Source organism: Sinocyclocheilus rhinocerous, unplaced genomic scaffold (genome assembly GCF_001515625.1).
Source record: "Sinocyclocheilus rhinocerous isolate Xijiao unplaced genomic scaffold, SAMN03320098_v1.1 scaffold1965, whole genome shotgun sequence".
Taxonomy (NCBI): Eukaryota; Metazoa; Chordata; class Actinopteri; order Cypriniformes; family Cyprinidae; genus Sinocyclocheilus; species Sinocyclocheilus rhinocerous.
In genome coordinates, this window is record NW_015625577.1 from 1,538,148 (window position 1) to 1,559,156 (window position 21,009).

The window sequence follows — 21,009 nt, forward strand, 5'->3', positions numbered from 1 at the left end:
ACCAGCTAACCGGAGACGTCATCTTGCCCCTCAGTCCCGTCTTGGAGAAGGATGGGTTCACAGTTCTCGTTCCTCCTCTTCTTTATTGCCTCCGTCTACAGATTGAAGATTCTCTAAGCAGATATTTTTACAATTAAGCTGGTGTCACTTTCAACCCTCATATCCTCCCTTGAAATGATAAATAACGTTTGATATTTGTCAGCGCGGCACATGGTAAGGCGAGATGACACCGGGAGATTGAGTTATCGGCCGTTTGAAGAATATGTCGAGGTATAATATCTGACAGAATTCAAATATAAGGAAGGAAATTCAATTACTTCCCCTCGCCCCTCCTCTCTCTTCCCCTGCACCCCACCAAGCCTGTGTTAGCAAATTAGATTTTGAATATTAGCAAGAGATCCCCCCCGGGGTCCACGTGGGAAGACAATCTTATTGTAGGGGGGAAGATAAAGTCGGCGGGCTGCTTCACGTCACCCTTAGTCTGAGAGGCCTTTTAGTTCAGTGCTGCTTATAGTGCCTGTTTTTAGCTTCAGTCTGTGTATAAAGTGAACTTTAAAGTCACCTTTTTTATATAGGGCTTTATATAATACAGATGCAGCTGCATGGTAATAAACAGAAAAATAACAGAATCAATGATGCAGACTTCTTTAAATATGAGACAAATTCTAATTCTGCTGTAACACAGCTCTAAAAAGACAGTTCAGATCAGTAAATATGTAAAGTTCAATTATAAAACAAGTTCAGTTCAGCTATAAGCAACTCTTCAGAAGGCAACATTGTTTTTTCAGCTCAAGCTAGTTCAGTGTTGATTTAATTCAGTTCAGTATTCTATTCAGCTATAAAGCATCTCTACAAAAGACAATAATATCATCATCCAGCTCAATTCAGTTCTCATCTAGTAGTGTCTATGCCATCTAATATTGATATTACTAAGTTTTAAGTGTCTTTAAAACCCCTTTACTTTAAAAGGGAAAGTACTACAATATACAGTATGTTGTTTGTTGACATTGTAATGAATACATTCTATGTTTTTAAAGAAAGAGTTCATCCAAAAATAAAAACACCAACTTGTCGTTCCAAATAATGTTTGACTTTGTTTCTTCTACAGAACACAAAAGATGTTTCGTGGAATGTTTCAGCTGTTTTTGTCCATATAATGAAAGTCAGTGGGGTCCAGAACCACACAGGACCTTATTGACTTGCAATGTATGAAGAAAAAAAAAAAAAAACTCTGAAACATTCTATAAAATATCTTCTTTTGTCTTCCACAGATATGAGAATGGTATTTAGTTTTGGAACAACATGAGAATTAGTAAATGAGAAAGTAAAATGCGATATATGTTGTATGTTGACATTGTAAAGTAATGGAAGATATTCTTTGCTCTTAAAGGAACAGTTCATCCAAAAATGAAAACACTATCTTGTTGTTCCAAACCTGTATGACTTTCCTTTTACTGAAGAACACAAAATAAGTTGTTTTGAGGAATGATTCAGCTGTTTTTGTCCATATAATGAAAGTCATTTGGGTCCAAAACAACACAGGACCTTATTGGACAAAAAAAAAAAAAAGACATTCTGTAAAATATCTTCTTGTGTGTCCCACAGTAGCGAGAACATCATTTAGGTTTAGAACAATGTGAGAATGAGTAAATGGGAAAGTACATGGTAAATATACGATATATGTTATATGCTGACATGGTAAAGTAATGGAAGACTTTCATTGTTCTTAAAGGAACAGTTTATCCAAAAATGAAAACACCCTCACGTCGTTCCAAATCTGTATGACTTTCTTTCTTCTGCAGAACACAAAAAAATATGTTTTGTGGAATGTTTTAGCTATTTTTGCCATATAATGAAAGTCAGTAGGGTCCAAAACAACACAGACCTCACTAACTGGACCAAAAAAAAACTTCTGTTCCACAGAACAAAGAACATACTATGTTTGGAACAATATCAGGATTAGTAAATGGTATTATATTTGTTGTATTTTGACATGGTAAAGTAACAGAAGACATTCTTGGTTCTTAAAGGAACAGTTTATCCAAAAATGAAAACACCCTCACGTCGTTCCAAACCTGTATGACCTGCTTTCTTCTGCAGAACACAACAGATGATGTTTTGAAGAATGTTTTAACTGTTTTTGTTCATATAATGGAACTATGATGTGAATGAAAGTCAAAACAACATTGTATGGACAAACCCTTTTAAAAATATCTTCTTCTGTGTTCCGCAGCAGAAAGAACGTTATTCATGTTTGAAATGACATGAGGAATACATAAATGATGACACTTTTTCTTTTTGGATGAACTGTCCCTCAGTTCTACTTCATTCTTCATTGATGCTTCATTCAGCATCATTCTTGTTTTCAGTGTACTGATTCATTGTGATGATTACTGTAGATGTTAATCTTTTACATCTTTTCTCTCTCTCTTTCTTTCATCCATATTTCGGTCAGTCTAACTGCGCGCAGTACGCGGCAGACAGGAAAGAAGAGGAGACGATGTGTGATCACCTCATCAGTGCCGCCAAACACCGCGATCATGTGACAGCCAATCAGCTGAAACAGAAGATCCTCAACATCCAATAAACTTTTAAAAACACACTTTTTCATATTTTTGAAAGAAGTATCTGATATTCATCAAGGCTGCATACAAATACAGTACAAATAGTAATATTGTAGAACATTATTAGAATTTAAGATAACTGTTTTCTATTCTAATATATATTTAAAATGTAATAAAAAAAGGAAGAAAGAAACAAATCTGTACCTTTAACAAAAGAAAAAAACAACCCCCGGTGGCATAAAAGTTGCTGTAGTTGAAGAAACACCTGTGTATGTCAGTGTGTGTGTGTATGTGTGCATGTGTTTGTAATAGTGTGTATCTTCTCAATGGTCTGTCTACGGTCTTTTTAGAGGCGAGTATTACACTATTACCTTTGTGACACAAACACACACAGCCAGACCTCTGATGTGACTCCTATTTAATGTAATTTTCTTTCTCTCCACCAGGGTCAGTCTACAGGTCAGCAAACTCAATTACCACACCAGGCCACTAAATCCTCAGAGACAGATCACTGGTGGTCAGGCTGTGTGTGTGTGTGTGTGTGTGTGTGTGTCTGGCTCTCACTCTCAGTCTCACAGTGGAGCACCTGGCAGTTGTTACAGTGGTCTCAAGGGTCCTGTTAAAAAAATACTGACTAGAGTTCCGTTTCCCACCAAACACACACAAACAGACCCAATATAATCCAAGATCTAAGACATCATTCTGTACAGTGTGACAGTTTTATCTCAACATCATGATTGAGAAGAAAGTTAAGAAACAACAACCAGCACAATCAGTTTTGAATGTAGTGGAGTAATAATTTCAATGCTAAAATACTTTCTCCTAACCCACCTTAATATGCTGAGACAACTATAAGTAAGCTGTCTGTGTTTCAACCAATGAGGTGTGTTTGGGGTGGGAGTATCTGTTTGTTTGACCAATGGCAGGCAGGAGAATCAAACCTGTTTGAAACAGTCATTATTTTAGCAGTTCCACTTGATGACAGTAGAGGGGCAGAAATAACGCATTAAAACAGTGCTTAATTTCATTTTTATGAATTTTTATTTAACTTCTTAATTTTTTGACTTGCTGCCAAGTTGCAATATCTAACAAGACAAATACCTTACAAGACAAATTATATTGTAAAGCAACTTTGCATTTCCATTATTAATATTAAAGAAATATAAAAATATTAAGAAAGACATATATATTATATATACAGTATATTATATATTAGTGTAGCTGTAATAATATTAGCAAAAATTCCATAATTGAAATAGCTATGGTATTGCCTGCAGCAAAATCACCTTCAGTTCCATTGGTAGAACACATGATGACTGAATTGAGATTCTCTCTGCCACCACTGGCCGACAGCCAAGAGACCCATACACAAATACACACTCCAAGCACAATTACTGATTTGCCTTCCAAATTGGCTGGATTTGCAGAAACAGTGGCTGTGGGTTTCTTATTAAATTTGAGAAATCCACTGCAGATGGTTGAATGTACATGATGGCATCATGTTTACCCGCTCCAATAGGAAACATCAGCATGAACTGCTGCAGTGGAAATAGAGATGATAGTTCAGCTGCTTTCACTGATTGTACTTCTGTTATCAGTTTTGACGAATCCAAATATGCTGGATGTCCCAATTCTCATCTGTCAGACGTTGTTTTTTGACATGTCAGACACAGTCTTACATTCGCGGTGCTGTAACTGCACTGTACCACATTCACAGCTAAATATGTATGTGGGCTGTCTTATTTTTATTTTTAAATCTGTGTTTAGAGCACATTTCCCATGTGCTTACAGTAGAAAGCAAGAAATAACACACTGCAGGTTTTCATGTAATGTACATTTATTTATTGACATTTACTAACGCTTTTAATTTATTAAAATGTATTACTATGGATGATTGGGAGTGTCATATAAAAAAAATGTAATTTTCATGTAATTTACATTTATTTATTGACATTTACTAACGCTTTTAATTTCTTAAAATGTATTTACTGTTAATATGGCACACAATTCTCTGTGAAATGTCAGTAACATAAAAGTCTGACCATTTTCAGAAACATGTTATGCAATTGTGGCTTCCAGTTTCTCAAATGCTGTCTTAAATTTATCACATCAAAATCCTTCATACCATAATAATAAAGTGCATCTAACACCGACTACACAAAATAATAAAAAGCTTGATACGGTGGTTTTGCTGAAAGTCTCTGCCACTATTGAGACTTATTCAAATATTTATGAAAACCACCTGGAAGGCATAACATTTGCATTGAGACAAAAGGTTATTGAGCTGGGGCACATTGTAAATGGTACCACAAAACTTCCAACAAATTCAAATTTAATGGTAACCTGCTGGAGAAGAAAAATGATGCAATATGTTCATGAGCTCAAGGCGGTGTTACAGCTGAGCAGCTTAGTCTTATTCAATGCTACATTAACTTTCCCATTTATGCGGCTTCTGTAAAATAGAAAGCCTACGGCGTTCTGAAGCATGCGTGTGTGTGTACTTTGCATATGTGTGTGTTAGTGTGTTGGCGTTAAAATGTATTTGTATAAGTGTGTTTGTGTGTGTCTTTGAGCATGAATGCAACCAGATTGGTTTTCTGCTTTTACTTTGTGCTACAGCCTAGGGACACGTGAAAAATGATCGAATTCTGGTTTGAAAAATGCGCTGTATCATGTTTTCACATTTAGGCTTCTGAAAACACAAATGTTCCCATGATGCTTTGGAGCACCGCTTTGATTTTCGCCATTAGTTTTTTTTTTTTTTTTTTTCAGAACAACTGCAGATGTTTTTTTTTTCTGAAAGCACAAACGCTCCCATGATGCATTGGAGCACCGCTTTGATTTTCGCCATTAGTTTTTTTTTTTTTTTTTGCAGAACAACTGCAGATGTTTTTATTTTGACAAACACTTCCAGAAAAGCAGTTGTGTACAGTATTAGATGTATAAATAAATGTTCTCTGTTGTGTAAAATCGAATAATCTGTAAAGGATGAAGCACCGAAAGATGCAACACTGCATAGCAATTCCTGAATGGCTGCATGAGGGCTGCATCCAGCCTACGAATCTTCAGTTCGATCATACTTTATGCTTGCCTGATGATGAATGTCCCCTGTATTGAGTCGGCATCAGAAAATCAATACTTCTCAAATTGAAACAGTATAGGGTTGTATTGATCTGGGCTGCTAAATCAGAAAGAGAAGGCTTTGATAGGACGTTGCCAGACAGCTCTGAGCCCAGTAATGACACACTATCAATTTTGGCTTTACACTGATAAATCAAGTCGAAAATTGGATGTCAGATTTTTTTCTTCTGGCTTTCCACTGAGGGAGTTATTTTCCTTTCCCTCTCCTGTTGACCTCTGGCCTCTGCCAGTGAATTATAAAGTTCAGGCGTGTCAAAAGTGAGAAGATGTCAGCGTTGGGACTAATGATGGAAAAGAAATCTATGAAATTGAAAAATCATGGAGCCATTTATTTGCATGTCATTGGCCTGTTATCTGGCTCTCTGAATCTTATGTCATATTTTGAGGCAATGTAAGGCGGACTGAATAAAGCAGACACTCACCGATTTTCAATCAGCATTTTTGCCATGCAATGGCGCGTAGCTGACTATGCTTGGTGTCCAATAATACTCCTTCTTAGTGTCCATTACCTGGAGTTTAATGTAGCTCTAAACAGTCGCTAATTGCTCCAGAATGGCTGCCTGTAACAAAAATGTAAAGTCTGTGGTCACAGTGGACAGCGTCCCGTTGTTGCGTTCATGCCCTTTGTCAACGTCAGCAGCACTATGGCTGACAGCTGATCGAGGACCAGCATACCTGGACCACATCAGACCTTTACTTAACCTGACTCGGGTATCGATTGTCAACGCTTTCTCTTGTATAATTAAATTTTTTTAGTTGTTGACTGAAAGGATGGCGATGAAGAAAAAAGACAGTGCCAAGAGATGGAGAGTAGTGGCATGTATTGATTTGTTGGAAGGTGGAGAATGAAGGAGGCACCATTTCCCTTGAATAACGGTGTGCGTGGTCTCTTGTTTGATGGATGACAGGAGTCCGGTACTGGATAATAACTTGGTGATAGAATGGAGCCTTCCAGTTACACATGGCTTGGTTAAGCAGTCTCATTGGGAATGGTTGAAAGGTTATCAATTCTAATAGCAGCAATTGAAGGGGAATATATACAGCCCTTATGGGGTTTTGGCCCCCCAAAATTGGGATTTTGGTCTGAAGTTTAAATAAAAAAAACCTATGTCTCTGGGGGACAGAGTAAATAATGACTGGATTTTCATTTTTTGTCAACCTATTTCTTTAAGCTAATTAGGGAAAGCAGGAGAGAACAGTGAATGTGATTCAAATGATCTTTGACATTTGAAGACTGATGGAGGAACTGTTGAAACAACTCTTAAACACACCCTTACACTCTTAAAAATAAAGGTGTTGCACAATGCCATAGAAGAACCTTTTTTGTCTAAATGGTTCCATAAAGAACCTTTAACATCTGAAGAACCTTTCTGTTTCACAAAATGGTTCTTTGTGGTGAAAGGAGGTTCTTCAGATTATAAAAAGTTAAGAAAGATATGGTTCTTTAAAGAACCTTTGACTGAATGGTTCTTTGTAGAACCAAAAATGGTTCTTCTATGGCATCGCTGTGAAGAACCTTTCAAGCACCTTTATTTTTAAGAGTATACCTGAATGATCTTCCATTGCTATGTTTCACATCGTGTCCAGTCTTGAACTAATCAAGTCCACTACACTAGTTTCCACTGAAGCTCCCTTTGTTACAAAAAGTTTGCTAAGCTGAACACCTGTGGTCATCATTTGCAAGCTAGAAACTTTCACAACGACTCATTCACTCACAAACCCCTCCGATTGTTTTTTGACCTACACAAAGTCACTTCCCCTTGGGCATGCTTAACCTCAAAGCCTGTGCTAATTATCTCTGGGAAGAGAGGACTGTTGGAACGATCATCAATTTCAACAGAAAAGAACGTGACTGCTAGTGTTTTCCCCACTCGGTTGGCTTGGTCTTTGGTGAGAGATGGACGGTTTGCCGAAACGGGCGAGAAAGGACGTCTGACCTGTACTAGAACTCTGTCTCTCACACAGGCAGCCACGTCTGTCTTCATCCAACGCAGTGACCGCGGGGTGCAGGCCTTGCCAGTCTTAAGCCAAGGTGCTTTATATGTGTCTGCTCGAGTATTTTAGTTTGATTCAGCTACATAAAGAAGTTTGTATGGAAGCTTGTTTGTGCCACAGAATAATAAAAAAAAAAAGTTTTTTCTTGCAATTGCGAGTTTATATCTTTTTTTCTCAAGCTATAAACTTGTAATTGTGAGTTTGCATATCACAATTCAGATTTTTTGTTCTGTAGAATTGAAGTTATAAACTTGTGATGGCGAATTTAAATCTAGGAATTGACTTTTTCTCAGAATTCTCGATTTATATCTCAAAATTTTGGCTTTTTTTCTCAGAATTTACATATGACAATCCAATTTTGTTTTTTTTTGTTTTTTTTTGGGGTAGTTCACAATTTTTACTTTTTTCTTGCAATAGTAGGTTTATATCTCACAATTCTGACTTTTTTTCTCATAATTGTGAGATATAAACTCAGAATTGTGGGAAGAAACAGAATTGAGAGATATAAACTCAGAATTATGAGAGAAAGTCATAACTGTGAGATAAACAGTCACTAATACTTTTTTAAAAAATTTTTATTCCATAAGGTTGTCCCTCACCAACATACTGACTGGGTTGTGGACTATCACATTTACCATTTTATTACATTTCTCAGATCCTACATTCGAAAAACATTTCATTTGAAATGAAAACCTAACTCATATCAGGTTTAAATGTGTTTTCCTTGAAAGATGAGACTTGAAAAATTTATGATAAATAGCTGGATGCTCTGTAGTGATTTAAATGGTATGTTTATGTATGATTTGGCTTTGATTCAGATATAAACCCTTGGGAAGAAATGAAAGCCAGGACAAAGATGAAAAGTTTAGGCTAGAGAATATCCAGAGAAGATCTGTTTACCGAAAGCTGTTTTCTAAAGCTTGCACGAGGCATCCTTTTTTGTGGCTTTCCCTGACAGGCTACCTTAGGCGTAAATAATTTCCATCTGAGGTGCAATTCCATGAGGAGTATTGTCTCAAATAAGTATTGTAAAAGCATATTAAATGATTTCCATCTTGGACTGGATTTTGGCTGTCAAACTCTGAAGATCAAGCTATATTAGTTTTAAGTAATGCTAATACCCCCCAATTTCATACAGACGTATGCAACGGGAGTAGAGAGTTGGCTTAACTTCATTGAAAGTGTTGAGCATGTGTTTAGTGTCATGAACATGGGCAATGGCAGCCATAACATCACAGAGTCAGTGTGGCACTGAGGAAAGCCAGGCGACGCCCAAAATAGAGCAGTCACTGATTACCGCTATTTTACTAATTATGCTCCATTTATGTCTCCAATGGATGCATTTAATGAGAACATAATGGTGCCTTATTGAATTTCCCTGCTATTCCCTTTCTCTTATGTGCCACAACAAGAGACTATCTGTAGGGACATGATTTCTAGATAATCATCAATGGCCTCAGTGACCGTGATCATGACTGTATTCTTCTCTACAGCTGTCAATTTAACATGGTAATTTAATGATAATTTACTGCCCCAGCCAAAGCCATCATTCTGCGTGTGTACATAGACCAATAAATTAAAAACAGCACAGACATAATCCTCTTTTTGGGATGACTATCAGTGTTTTGTGTGCCACAATAATGTATTTGAATTATCTCCATTATCAACAAAAGAATATTCATATATACAATTAAATGTTTTTCATTTAGAGTAATTGGCATATTGCAATTTATTTAAATATTTTTATTGATTAAAAGCCTTATTTTTTATTATTATACACTTAAGACAGACATTCATGCTGTATCCATAGCCGCTTATACGATAAAATATATTTAAATATATCCTACATAGCGAATGAAACAGTAGCTATGTTTCCATCACCCTGTTTTTATGAGCATTTTGAAGTATCACGTCAGAAACAAGTGATAGAAATGCCAAGTTTAAAAAAAAAATCCCTTAAATCACAAAAAAGTTTTTACGGTCACTTGAGGTAGTTTTTGACTTGTGCGAAAAAGTTTTAATGCAAATAATGGGAGATGGAGAGATGGAAATGCATTTGCCGAATAAATTCCTCCATGCGCATTAAAAAAAGTCATGTGACTTTGCGCTACAGGACGGCATAACCTGACTAACCAGCAGACGGATCTTGTTACACAGCATCTGAAATGTTTTTATGGTCATTTTTAAATGTCCGAGCAAAGTCTGTCGTCAAAATATTTCTATAGAATTACCTCCCAGAACCTTTTTGCATGACTCCGTTCCAAAACAGCAGGCATCCACACCTCCGAAAGCAATGACCGTATTTATTGTGTTTCGTCTGCTCGCTCTGAGGCACAAGTAATTTATTATATATGAAAATTAGTATTTTTAGTGGCTTCTCCTACTTTTCTTAATGATATTTAGTGCCAGTTTATCAGGAAATTTTGTTCTCTTTCACTCGTTGGATTTTAAACGATTATTCGCGAATGTTTTATGCGATATTCCAAAAGTTGCGAAGTTAAATTCGCAACTTTTGATGGAAACCCAGCTAGTGACTGTGTGGGGAACGATACATTAATGCACATTGTATATGTGGCACAAATGCCACAAAAATAATAATAATAATGAAAAAAGTCAAATGTGACAGTTCTGAAACAATTTCAAACCACCTTCAAACACGGTTTGGATTAAGATTGGGATTTCATGTGGTTTTTTGCTGCCTTGTGTGAACATGGGCTTATTCAGAAAGACTGCTCAGAGACTCAGAGGTGGTCAAAGAGGTGTCTAGACAGAACAGTTGCACCCCTGAATCCTCCCACTTAAATTAATCTTTGGAGATGTACACTGCTCAAGCCCTGCAGAGCAGCACGGTAACAGGGTAATCCATCTCATGAACCAGCATCCCATAATCCCCCACAATACCAGTGTAAAAGCCCAATAGATCATATCTGCAGCCGGGCTTTCCAAACAAAAACATAGCTATATATATTTTTTAAGATTAAATTGTTAGCCTTTCCTTTATTTCCCATTTTGCCATTTTAGACTGAATCATGGCTGTCAATTTTTTACAGCCTTTCACAAACAACACATGCCCTATGGACACAAGGGTCCTAAATCTTGTTCTCTCGCTCTCTGAGAGTGTTTTTTAATGTGTGGAAGGGAGAGGGGGATACACAGTTTTTTACACCAGTCTTTTGTGATGCATTTAGAAAAAAAAATAAGACCCAAAGCAGTAGTAAATAATGACTGGCACTCTGGTCGGCTGATAGTTTTGGTTATCAGTGCAGGGAAATTAGCTTTTAAAATGCAGTTGGAAATCCATTTGGGTGATTGATGGCCGATGTGACTAATAAATTTGAGACGCTTTCGAGGAGGGCCGGCCCTCCACCATCCTTTATGCCTGTCATCATGAGCTGCGCGATTGGTAAAGTCGAGCGTGTCGGAAGCTAATTCCAGTGAGTGATTACCATTCAGATGAAATGGCTATCAGGATCCACTCTTTAATGTGAAGACCAGCGAGAATATAGTTTTTAATTCCTTTTTTAGATATAACACAATTAAGTAGTCTATTAGGCACAGCTTTTATTTTCCAACAAAGACTCCTGGACAACAATACAATTGCGTTGTGATATTGCTCTTTTATACAACTGTTAGTGCCGGTCAAACTTGATTGGCTGAGTGGCGTTCCATAAGCACTGCTGGATAGATAGAAATGTGTAAGATCCATTTTGATGCATGAATACACTACTGCTAATATGTGTTCTGTATCTACATTGTAGAAACATAATGCATTATATCAAGAAGTATCTTTTGGACATTGTTATTGTGCAACGAGAAAATGCAAAATAAAGCCAGGTGACAAGGATTGAATATTCACTACACAACTGATCCCATATTGTCATTGTTCAGCAGATTCAAAAATGTTTCATAGACCTTTATGTTCTTCCTCTCTGCCCTTACAATGCTTCATTCTTATTGAAATGAATAATTTTGTAGTGCTCTTTGTCGCAGCAAAATATAGACACTCTCAGACTGTGCATTAGTGGTGAAATATCTGTATCAGTGAGTCACTGAATTATTCACTTAACCGATTCGTTCTTTATCAGTGAACAAAACACTTTTGCTGGGTTGCTCTAAAATGTGCAACAATTAATTTTTCTGTGGTTTTTCTTTGTAAACAAGTGCTCGATTAATGTATTTGACTGTTGTGCTCGAGTCTGGTGTCTTTTGAAACATCATGCATGTGACATGACATTCTAAAAACATGGCGCTCAAGTTAAAATAAGTTCTTGAAGCCTTGCGTTTTTTTCCCATTTCACTGTCCTGCGTCAGACGTTCTTAAACGTAAAAAGACATTCTGTGAATTCTGCTGTTGATTTGTTTAAAACTATTTTCATTGGTCAAGCAAAAATAGACAAAGAAACAGACAATGTTATGTCTAAAAATTTTATATTAATTTTACACACCGTCAGCTCTCATACTCGTGTCATATTCCTTAAATATAACCCGCTGCTCTTCAGAAGGACTGCTGTAATATATTTAATGGACTAAAATAAGTTGTAAAAGAGTACAGTATATGTTCATAATGCCCCTGTGGGAAGAAGACCTCTCTTTTGAGCTGGACCACCCTGGGTGAGGAAACTCACGTCATGGCAATTTTGGCACTGACTAAATCCGGCTCTATATGTTGACCGCAGGGTTTAACGTATCACTGGACCCTCAATCCAATCCTGCGGAAACCACCAGCAAAGTAAAAGCACATGCTTTAGGGGAAAGAGTGGGTGAAGAAATGTAAACGGTGTCATCAAGCACCCTTCGGTTTATCGTTCATTGTAATACCGCGTGCTTGTCTAATCCCCTTATTAAGAAGAAAACGAAAATGTTTGGGCTTTCATCAGAATTGCTGTACACAGCCGAAATACCACTGTCAAACCAAATTAAAATCATCATATATGCTGTGGGAGGGGAAACTCTGAAATCTTCAAAATGTACGCGCATGGATTTCTCATGCGCTACGTTGCCGACTCGCAGGCAGCTTTGGATGTTATAATCTTAAATGGTAATCGCCTGTTTGCCTCGGTAGGATTTACATTTTTTTCACGCTGTAATCTTGCATTTACAATGTCATTTATGTGACTTTGGCCTCTCCGCCTCTTGACATCTCTGTCTGGCTCTCAAGGTATAAGACTGACAACAGACAAGCCCCAGACACAACGCTTTGCTTTTCTTACCCCGGCGAGTGATGAACTTTTGGCATGCCGCTCATGTATGCAAACAGGCTTTGTTTCCTACACACACACACGCATTCTTGATTGATGTTAAACTGAGAGCGAGCACTCATGTTGCTGTCAGAGCTCGGCTAAGTCCCTTGAGCCTCCTGATTTCTTGACATTTGTAGATATAATATTCACGCAACAAGGAGCAGCTTTTGTGATGTGATCCTGCTGTAACACTTTAATCTGTTTAGACTGCCTCAATATTATGGCAGAGTGGAGAGAGGCCCATTCAGTACAATCCATAGCTTGGGGCAAACACCTCGGTAGATCTGAGGTTTTTTAATGAAATGGCTCTGCCTTATGTTCAAGTGAGAATGTTGGCTTCTATTTGTATATAGAAGTGGGTGAACTACTATTAATGGTGGGCAAACAAAGATTTTTTTTTTTTTGCACAGATTTTGTATGGATTTACTCATTTAATATAAATAAGTAAATGTGTTTATACATAAAATATTTTGTTGAGAGATGAAAATAAAAATCTGTCATAAGTTTGTTTAAAAAACATGTAATGTTAACATTGAAATGGAATTGCTATTTTGTATTTTTTTTATTAATACAAAATTATGTTGTTTTTTAAAGAAGGATCTTCATAATGATTTTTTTAAATAAAATTCATAACTAAAATGTAGTAATTTTATAAAATTACTATAAAATGTAAAACATTTTAAAAGATAAATCTTTTTATTTAAAATATTTTTAATATTTATTTAAACGTTCATCTATTTTCTAAATGCATGTTATAGATCTTATTGTCAACGATTTATCTGTGAATGTTCTCCATTTTTATTAAATTTTTTCCTTGTAATTTGTAATCAAAATGTCATAATTTGATCTGGTGAAATGACAAGATTGTAAAGATCTATCGCTACTTCCATTATATTAATATTATATATAAATTAAATTTTCAATACACATTTTCAAACTAGCATGGTTTAGTTATGACGTGAGAAACAATGCCGTTTGTTGTCTTTTTTTTTTGTAATTTTTATTTTTAAAGCTTAACAGACAATTATGAACTGCCATTATATGGAACAAAGATAAAATGATAAAAATGCACAATGATTAAAAAAAAAATTTTTTTAAATTTTTGTCCAAGATTTCACCAGATAGTCCTTTAACCTCTGTTTGTAAGATAGGAACATAGACTAATGACTCATGTCATAGTTTTTGATGGAAATTAGTATATGGCTCAAAGTGGATGGTGTATTTCCCCATGAGTAGCTGGTAATGAAGACAAACCACATGTGGAATTTGTTGACTGACCCATACCATGCTGTCATCTATCCCCCAATTACACCAATCATCACTCTCTAAATCCTCTTTGGAGTAAATTAGCTGTAGTATTATTCGGTGCTGGCCTGCTTTTCCTTTCTGTGCTTTTTCCTTTCCCTCTCTCTCTCACTCTGTTTTAAAGCCTTTGAAACATCTCCAGCCTGAGTGCGCTCGAAACGAGCTGCACTTAGTAACCTGATGCTGGTCCCTGCCCTTAATGGTTTGCATTAGCTGCAAGCAATAAAATTAGCCCAGGTCTCTGCTAATGTTGGAATAATCATTTACAAAGATGGTTACCACATGCTGAAGCTGTTTCCCTCTCATTCCCTGTGCTCCCCTTTTTTCTCGGCCTCTCATTTTTTCTTTTATACGGCCTCTAATTCGCTGTTATTAATAATGAATAAAAACCCAATTTTCTGCAGCTTGCTCCAGGGCCCTGGGAATCATTTCAATGAATATTTCAGCACGTTATTTTAATCACAGCTGCACATATGCAGAGGGAGGGGGTCCCTGTTTTATTGGCCTGGGGTGTGGCTATGGTGAGACCCCAGCATCATTAAAACCCCTCTCCGGCTGCATAGAGGGTCCTACCTCTGATTTACAAGACTTGTTAAAAAACACAGTAAAAAGGAGGCAAGCTGCGCCATTTATACTTGTAATTTGATACCGTATTTGTTAATGGGACTTGCTGTTATTTATTTGTGGGCTGGAGAGCCGCGGCTGCTGTTTTGTGCCTGAGGGGTTCTCGTGCAAAAGCGTGTCTGGGTTTCTGGAGCTCTAATGAACTTCATGAATTAGCTATATTTTACCAGATATCATTTGATTCTCCCTCATGTGTAACCTTTGGTTTGGGTGCCCTCCAGAATGCAATTCTCCGTAGCATTGTATGTAGAGTATTACACTGCTGTATAAATTTAAGTGCTTTCTTTGTGTATGTCTGTGGAAGCCCATTTCTCCCACATGAAAGAAAAAAAACATGCTATGCTAAACCCTAATTATATCATAAAAAGTTGCGAGTCATGATTACTAAGTCATTATTATACGATAAACAGTCAGAGTTATGACACACTAAGTCTTCGTTTTGACAAAAAATGACATTGTGAGAAGGTCGAATCTATGCAAGTAATAATTTTATTATGTAATGACTTTTATTTCATAAGGACTGTCATTGACATTTTATCTTATAATATTGATTATAATATCATTCCAACTTTCTATCTCATTCTTGTGTCTTGGTATATCTTAGTATAGTATAATTTCACTATTTCATTATTTAATAATTTCACCTTTTCATGTCATAATTTCACCTTTTCATGTTATAATTTGTACATTTATCTCATATTGCATATTTTCATAAGTTTGACTTTTATATCATAATTCTGACTTAGTATCTCATAATTTTGCCTTTGTCATAATTATAACTTATGTCATAATTTAAACTTTTTATGTCAAAATTGAGACTTTTATCTCATAATTAAGGTGTAGTGGGCCATAATTAAGACGTTTTATCTTATAATTATGACTTATTGTCTCGTAATTGTTTTTTTCCCCCAACTTTTCGTCATAATTAAGACCTAGTATGTCATAGGTCTGACTTTTTATCTCATAATTATGTCTTAGTATCTCATAATCTTGGCTTTTTGTCACAATTCCAACTTTTCATGTCATTTTTTCCACTTCTTAATGTTATTATGAGTTTTCATGTGATTTACCAAAGCATTTTTTCCCCCCTAATGTGACGAAAATGGGTTTCCATGTGTGTCTGATGTGTTTCTGTTGTAGTGCTTCACATTTGTGAATGTATTTTTAACAAAATGAGTGATAATATATTAATGTGCCAAAGTATGATGTGCCCTGTGGAAAGCAGGGCTTGTTTCACCATATAAAATGATATTCAGTGCTTTCATTTTTTAATTTTAGCTTTCCAACATGTTTTTTTTTTTTTTTTCTGATTCCTAACAGGAGTTCCTGTCTTTTCCCCTTTTCCAGTCAGCTGCATGACTTCTGGCGTCTGGATTACTGGGAGGATGACCTCCGGAGGAGGCGGAGATTCGTCCGAAACCCTTTTGGCTCCACCCACTTGGACATCACGTGCAAATCGCTGGAGGACTATGGTCAGTAATTCTGCCAACAGCCAATCAAAAATGTTGCTGGACTCTGTCAGTCTAGCTCATTATCCCTAAATTGCGTTCATTTCATACAATGACATCATTGTTCACCAAATGGGATACACATATGCGAATTAGAATCAACTCTTGGACGCAACTAATATTCTCAGAGCTGAGAAACAGTTCGTTGTCAGCTTTATAGGTTGTATATTTATGAGCCTTGTCAATTGAACATGGCAAGAGGGCTTTATGGCAGGTTTTTATATCCTAACGGCACACATTGTTGAGAGGAAAATTGCACGCTGTGCTTTTTTTTTTACTGTTTCTGCCTTTTGCACTCAAACATTTTTCCTCATTGACCCGTTTGATCTTGCAGCATTGCCCACCGCACGGCTGTCGATTTGACTCTGTGTCTCGCAACAGAGGCTTTAAAAGAGAAACGGTTCAATACTATTAACCAATGGGAGCGCTTCTCCTCCAGGCATCAAATTGAAGATATGAAGGGAGTGTATTAACTGAACAAGGGCAAATCTATTGATTCTCAAGTACAATGGGGCGACTTCTCTCTTGTGCACAGAATAGTTACTGTAACTATTTCCATTACACATGAGGAAACTTACAAAGGGGCAAGCGAAATAAGCCTATTTATTTTTTTAAAAATCCACAATTGAACCCTTGGTATTAGCTCATACTTATGGGTAGATGCATATGAGAGTGTTTTTTGACAACATATTTTGCTAAAATGCTGCTAATGGCCACCTGGGATGACAATAGATTGCACTTTCTAACGTAATGAAAATGACGCACTTTGATTATGGACAATACTCTGTGGTCTAAACATCTTACATTAACCAGTTGTCACGACTCGCAACTGTGAGGAGCTCGGAGACGAGGAGTGGAATTCAAACATACAGGTTTTAATCACATCCAGGGAACAAGGAAAACACACGTAGCAAGGGTAGACATATACAATTCCGGACAAGGGAGAACAGAACGGGCTAGAACTCAAATAGGGCAGATAACGAGGGGCAGACAGGTGAGGAGGATAACTAATAACAAGGAACACCTGGAACTAATAGAACTAAATGGGGACAGGAACAGGAAGGACCAAATAAGGGCAAGGAAGGCACATGGGGAGCAAAACACACACAAAACAAGGAACAGAGTCTGACACCGGTGAATTGATGAATTTTGGTATGAATGTGTCCGGTGTTGGGGAAAGTTACTTTTAAAAGTAATGGATTACAATATTGTGTTAGTAAATAATTACGTTACTTAGTTACTTTTTATGTAAGGTAAGGCATCACATAAGATGTTACAGTCAATAAATGAGAAAACAAAGTACCTTGTGTACTTTGTGTTCACCTTATTTGAAAAAGTAACTCTTTTCTTGTTCGTTTAAAAGTAATGCGTTACTTTAGTTGTTACTTGAAAAAGTAATCTGATTACTCGTGTTACTTGTAATGCGTTACCCCCAACACTGCTTATGTAATTTTAAAGTGTGTTCTGTGACTTGTTATGCAGTAATATTGTGTCTATCTACATGTCTGGCCTTTTGTGCCCAACTGTTTTGAGGCCATGTCAGATGGCCTGTGTGTCAGAGCCAGAACACACACATGCACACTCGTTCATACACATGCCAGCTGTTCCTTGACCTGCAGGTGGCCCCTGCTCATGTCACAACAGACTTTTTTCCCCCACTAATTCATTTTGCCACCATATCAAATCCACACTGTCTTTCAAACGTATTACCCAGTATATCTCTTGCATTTCTTCAGAAGCTCACACCGCTGCAGTATTCCTCTGGCCTGGCTTCTTTTTCTGTCTGTCCTTGGTAAGTTGTCAGTGCGTCTCTGTGGACCCGCGGGCCGTGGTCTAGTGTCTAGGGCCGCTGTGATTGAGGACTTGTTGAGGTCCCCCAGGCTTCTCCCAGTCCTTAATGAGTGGAATAATGCATAAGATTGGCATGTGAAAGGGATTGCCTGTTGTCAGATGTTGCCCCCACAATGCCATAGAGAGAGAGGGAGAGCAAAGAACGACTTCTCTAGATGGATTTTATAGAAACGGATGGACCGTTTTCATAAACCAGCAGAACAGTGCTAAGCTTTTAAGATAAATGCAAGCTTATAATTGTTATGAACTTTAATAAATTAAAAGAAAAAAAATAATGCAGTATATGTTTTACTAAAAAATAAAATATATGTAAAAAAAAAAAAAAAAAATGTAATGTCCTATTTTATTATTTATTCATTTAGTCCATTGTATTTAAAAGCACTCTTATTTTTTCACTGGAATGAAAGTCCTAATATGTCTGCACATATGTACATTGCATAAGGTATATAAATCATCCTTTTAAGAAACTGTAAAAGTCAGTAGCTCTGTGCTTTGCTGAACTGGCAGTAGTGGAGGTTTACAGCTGCTTTTGTGACTGGCGGTCGATGTATGTTGAGTTAACATAGGTGATTTGAATGAATTAACTGTTAAGGGTGCATATAAGTTTCCATTATTTTTGACAGAAACCAAAGAGATTGAAAAATGACTGCTCTCAAATGTCAGAACACTGGCGGTTGACAGCAGTCACTGCATATGGGGCTTGTTTTTATTCACAATGACATACTTTCATAGAGCTTGTCTGTGTTAGAACATACGCTGCGTTTTAGCAATATTTCAAATTTCTTCTCATGCGAAATGACATGGGTGGACATGAAATATGCCTCAGGTTCATTCAAAAAATTTTCTAACTGACTAGAAACAACATCATTATATTTGATTCATGGTAATTTCATGTATTTTCTGTGGCTGTAATACAATCTTCAATCACTGAAAATAGAGGAACGGCCTGAATTTAATGGGACCTCAAATGGCTGACTATGTTGTATAAGCATTTGATAAACCGTACTGCTCTGAGCCTCATTCCCAGGTACCTTTGCATATGTTTGTGGGAAACTTAGCTTTGAAATAGCTCAGTTTAGTCTATTAGCCATGCTGACAAAATGGTGAGCATGTTACATGCGGGTCTCATGGCTTTGATACAGTACCTTCCCCCTTATTCACGAGTGGCCGAGTATATTGTTAGCTGATTGGAATTGGGCAAGCATGAAATGGAAGTCAGGTTAATATTGATCCTGCTCTTTAACAGCCTGTTCTACCTCAGAGTGTCCTTGCAGTCTCATTTTCAGGTGAGCAGCTCTGCCCTGACCCAATCAACCCCTCTGGACAGAGATCTTTATAGCTTGTTACATGAGAAAGAGTGGAAGAGCGAGAAGAAAGGTGGAAGTAAGAGAGGTGTGATAATTCAATACAAGTTCAATAGAAGTAAATCGACAAACGATGTTGATTACCACAAAAATTAATGCCGACTTGTCCCTCTGTTTGCTTAAGAAAAGCAGAAATGTGAGAAGCTTACAATGGAAGTAATTGGGGCCAAGCCGTAAATGTTAAAATACTCACTATTTACATTGTATAACCACAAGACGTAAGCAGTATGCAGGTTAACTTGATTATAGTGTGAAAATAAACAGCTTGATAACCTGTTCAGTTTTTGTTACAACGCCTAAAACACTAAAATAACTGTAAAAAAGGACAAATAAAAATAAATAAGTGCTTTAAAAAAATTCCCCATTCACTTCCATTGTAAGTGCCTCACCAAAACATCCCCACGGGTTCTTAAAATGCCTTGAATTTAAATGTAAGGTCATAAAAAGTCATAAAAAATATCTTAAATGGCATAACAGTCATAATTAATATTTTAAAAGGTCTTAAATGTGGGAACAGAAAACAGGAAGTGTGATAAAAACCTAATGTTATCATTAAACTACAATAAACGTTAAGTGCTGCAAGTTCAAAGACAAAATGCGGCTTTATGTTTTACAGGACTTATTGTCTCAGCAAACTCCAATATCTAAACGTCTAACATTAACCAGTGAATTGATTAATTTGGGTATACTTATGTTCAGTGTTGGGGAAGTTGCTTTTAAAAGTAATGGATAACAATATTGCGTAACTCCATAAAAAAGTACTAATTACGTTACTTAGTTTTTATGGAAAGTAATGCATTACAGGAAAGGTGTAAGTCAATAAATGGGTAACGGGTAAAAGTAATGCGTTACTTTACTAGTTACTTATAATCTGCAAGTTCAAAGGCTAAATGTGACGCTATTGCAAGTTTTACAGGATTTATTGTCTCAGCAAAGTTTCCTTTAATTAGCATGTGAAAGTCTAATCAAATCAGCCCAAATATTTAAACACGCAGGCGTTCTAATTCTAAATCTGCAGAGCTGTCTGTGAATTTCTGTGCATATAGATTCCATGTGGGCTTTGTAATCAGCCCTATTGGGTCTGTATGTGTGATACCAAATGCTTCTCACATGAGTAAAACCATAACAAAAACTTTGCATGGGTCTCCGGTTTCGCTTTACGAAGTTGGGTTCCTTTTTCCAGAGCTGACTGCAGAATTCCTGTCGTTTGATCGACGAGCGCAGCAAGCCCACTTTGCCACATTGTTTGTGTGCGAATGCACTTATGGCACATGTGCAACATTTTGTTTGAGTTATTGTATATCAGTCAACTGCAGAGACATAGATCTACACGTCTTAGTACATTGTGTATTTTTACAAAAGGCATCTCATCTGTCAATCCCAGAATGGAAAGATACACCAGATGCAATTACTGCTT

At 36.8% G+C, this 21,009-nt stretch overlaps 1 protein-coding gene across 1 annotated transcript in view; it reads left to right on the forward strand.

Annotated features, from left to right (window-relative positions):
* Positions 1 to 21,009, forward strand: part of nbeab (neurobeachin b) — a 291,762-nt gene that overhangs the window by 167,918 nt on the left and 102,835 nt on the right. The window contains exons 35-38 of the mRNA XM_016568737.1: positions 1,272 to 1,282; positions 2,400 to 2,583; positions 3,011 to 3,089; positions 16,167 to 16,341. Of these exons, the coding sequence (XP_016424223.1) occupies positions 1,272 to 1,282; positions 2,400 to 2,583; positions 3,011 to 3,089; positions 16,167 to 16,341 (449 nt within the window). The remainder of the gene's footprint in view (positions 1 to 1,271; positions 1,283 to 2,399; positions 2,584 to 3,010; positions 3,090 to 16,166; positions 16,342 to 21,009) is intronic.